Source organism: Bos indicus, chromosome 13, assembly GCF_029378745.1.
Source record: "Bos indicus isolate NIAB-ARS_2022 breed Sahiwal x Tharparkar chromosome 13, NIAB-ARS_B.indTharparkar_mat_pri_1.0, whole genome shotgun sequence".
Classification (NCBI taxonomy): domain Eukaryota; kingdom Metazoa; phylum Chordata; class Mammalia; order Artiodactyla; family Bovidae; genus Bos; species Bos indicus.
The window spans coordinates 61,211,343-61,214,138 of NC_091772.1; the positions used below are offsets into that span (position 1 = coordinate 61,211,343).

The window sequence follows — 2,796 nt, forward strand, 5'->3', positions numbered from 1 at the left end:
GCCCGGTCCCAGGAACAGTCACCAGCAGCGTTCTCTGGGAATTGGGAAAGGAGAACGCCCCCAACCCCTCCCGGGGGTGGGCAGAGTGTAGACGGCCAGCTTTAAATATCAGCTCAAATATTGGGAAGATCAGAGTCCCAGAGGTAATCTTCCAATAGGGTCCAAAAGCCCAGGCTGCTTCTCCATCGGGACCTCAGTTTCCCTCATCTGTAAAATGGGGCTGGAGAAATGAAAACATATCCCTGAGAAAACTGATTCTTGGAATCTTTTCGTGATCAGTAATAACCAGTTTCGCCTTCTGGGCAGCCCTCGCCTCCACTAGCCATCTTGTCCCCCGCCTCCCACTCTCTCTGTTCTTGCGACTCAAGTCGCTTTTCCACGCGGGTGAGGGTGCTCTAGGGGAGCTGGAGGCGGGACGCAGAAGCCCTCCAGGCCACGCCCTTAAGCCTTCCATTGGCTGTTTTTGAACATCTGAGCCCGCCCCCCCAGCAAGGGGCGGGGAGGCGCGCGGTATCTTTATAAAAGTCGGGTTGGGGAACTCGAGTTGCGCTTTTGCACTGCAGTCTTTTTCGCGTCGGCGGCTTTTTTTCCCCACTACCGGCGTCCTCTTCCTCCTCCGTCCGCTTCGTTTTCTCCCGACGCCGGCATCATGAAGGTCGCCAGTGGCAGTGCCGCGGCCGCCGCGGGCCCCAGCTGCGCGCTGAAGGCCGGCAAGGCGGCGGGCGGCGCGGGCGAGGTGGTGCGCTGCCTGTCCGAGCAGAGCGTGGCCATCTCGCGCTGCGCGGGCGGCCCCGGGGCGCGCCTGCCGGCCCTGCTGGAGGAGCAGCCGGTGAACGTGCTACTCTACGACATGAACGGCTGCTACTCGCGCCTCAAGGAGCTGGTGCCCACCCTGCCCCAGAACCGCAAGGTGAGCAGGGTGGAGATCCTCCAGCACGTCATCGACTACATCTGGGATCTGGAGTTGGAGCTCAACTCGGAATCCCACGTCGGGACCCCCGGGGGCCGGGGGCTCCCCGCCCGGGCTCCGCTCAGCACTCTCAACGGCGAAATCGGCGCCCTGGCGGCAGAGGTGAGGTCCGAGTTGGAGTAGGAGATCACTTTTCTTCTACGGAAGGGGACACTTGAGGCTCAGAGCGGGAGGGAGTGCTTGACCCTATATTCGCCCCATCCTTTCGGGCACCTAGGTGCTCAAGGATGCCCAAATAGATAGTTAAAAAAACGACAACAACTCTTCTCTCTCTTTTCACAGGCGGCGTGTGTTCCAGCGGACGATCGTATCCTGTGTCGCTGAAGCGCCGCCCTTGGGAGCCGGCAGACCCCAGCCCTCCAGGGGGCGAGAGGAATAAGTGCTCTCTGGTCCTTCCAGGCGCCTCGCCGGAGCTGGGGAGGAACAAGAACGATTGGCGGCCACCGGGGCGCTTGCAGGATCCAGCCCGGGTCTGGGGGACTGACAGGGCAGGCTGACCCTCCCTCCTCACCCACCAGCCACCAGAGACGTGGGGGAGTCCCCCTCGTGTGTTTCTATTTTTTGAAAAGCGGACATTTAAAAAATGGTCACGTTTGGTGCTTCTCAGATTTCTGAGGAAATTAATTGCTTTGTATTGTATATTACAATGATCACCGACTGAGAATATTGTTTTACAATAGTTCTGTGGGGTGTTTTCTTTTTTGGTTGTTGTTATTAAACAAATACTTTAGATGGTGATAAAGCTGCAGTGACTTCTTGGATTGATGGGAGGGACCTGGGCTGGCGGTGACCCCTGACCCTTTTCACAGCTGCTGCTGGGGGAGGGGACGGGAAGGCCACATCTGGACCGTCGCTTTTACCGACCTGAAATGAGTGTTTCCGGTGTCTTTAAAATCTATTCTTCCCCCCCACCCCGCCCCATCCCTGGCTATTTCCCCGCTCCCCAGTGTCATAAAATTAAATCCTTCAGACTTTTAGGGTTTCTCAAAGCGGTCCTGGGGCCATCTGGGTCACCTGGGGAGGTTGTCAAATGCAGATCAACCTGCCAAGGCCCCCTTTGGGTTGAAGAGTATCAACAAGTCGGTTACTTGGGAGAACCAGGTCACTGGACCTGCATGTTGGCTTAAATGGAGATAGTGAGAACCTCAGCTTGTCGGGGACAAGACTTCCAACTTGCCCCATTCCCCAGGAGGAGGCGCCTCCCCCCTGGGCCACCAAACCCTGGATCCCAGCAGGCTGCCCCAGGGCTTCAGCTTTGTCCAAGTGGGTGAGCAAGTTGGCAGAACCAGACCAGTCACAGCTGCTGGGCCACCTGCTCTCGGGTCTGGACTCTGCCCCCTCACCCTGGCCAGGCTGTGCCAGCAGCCCAGGGCTCCTGTGTGGGCTCTGAGGAGGAGTGGGCGAGTAAGTCCACAGCTCCTGAGCCAGAAAATGGTGTCGTTGGCAAGGGCCTATCTGCCTGGACATGTGTGTGGGTTTGTACTCACGGGGGAGTGCACATGAGTGTCTGGGCCTGTGTGACATGAGTGAACTGGTAGTTACCCTGTGGGGCTGGGTCATCTGTTGGTGTGCAGGCTTGGGGGTGTGGATGAAGATACACGTGGGGATGTGTGCAGAAGGGCAAATGTGAGCGCATGTGTTCTGCAGATAAGTGAGCCAACTCCAGCTGTTTGGGCTTGTGGGCTCTGCTGGAATGCATGGTGGCACCTCTGCCTGGATCCGGCTTGATGGTTGGGTGTGAGCGTCCGGGGACTGAAGAACCGCATGGGGTGTCTAAATGTGTTCTGTACATCGGCTGGCATTCCTGGGTCTCTGCTGATCTGGGG

General features: G+C 58.0%; 1 protein-coding gene across 1 annotated transcript; it reads left to right on the forward strand.

Moving 5' to 3' along the window:
- The first annotated feature begins 536 nt into the window (after positions 1–536).
- Positions 537–1,712, forward strand: ID1 (inhibitor of DNA binding 1). The gene is made up of 2 exons (XM_019972209.2): positions 537–1,072; positions 1,253–1,712. The coding sequence occupies exons 1-2, from the start codon at positions 650–652 to the stop codon at positions 1,292–1,294; spliced, it is 465 nt and encodes a 154-aa protein (XP_019827768.1). The 5' UTR covers positions 537–649; the 3' UTR covers positions 1,295–1,712.
- Positions 1,713–2,796: the final 1,084 nt, after the last annotated feature.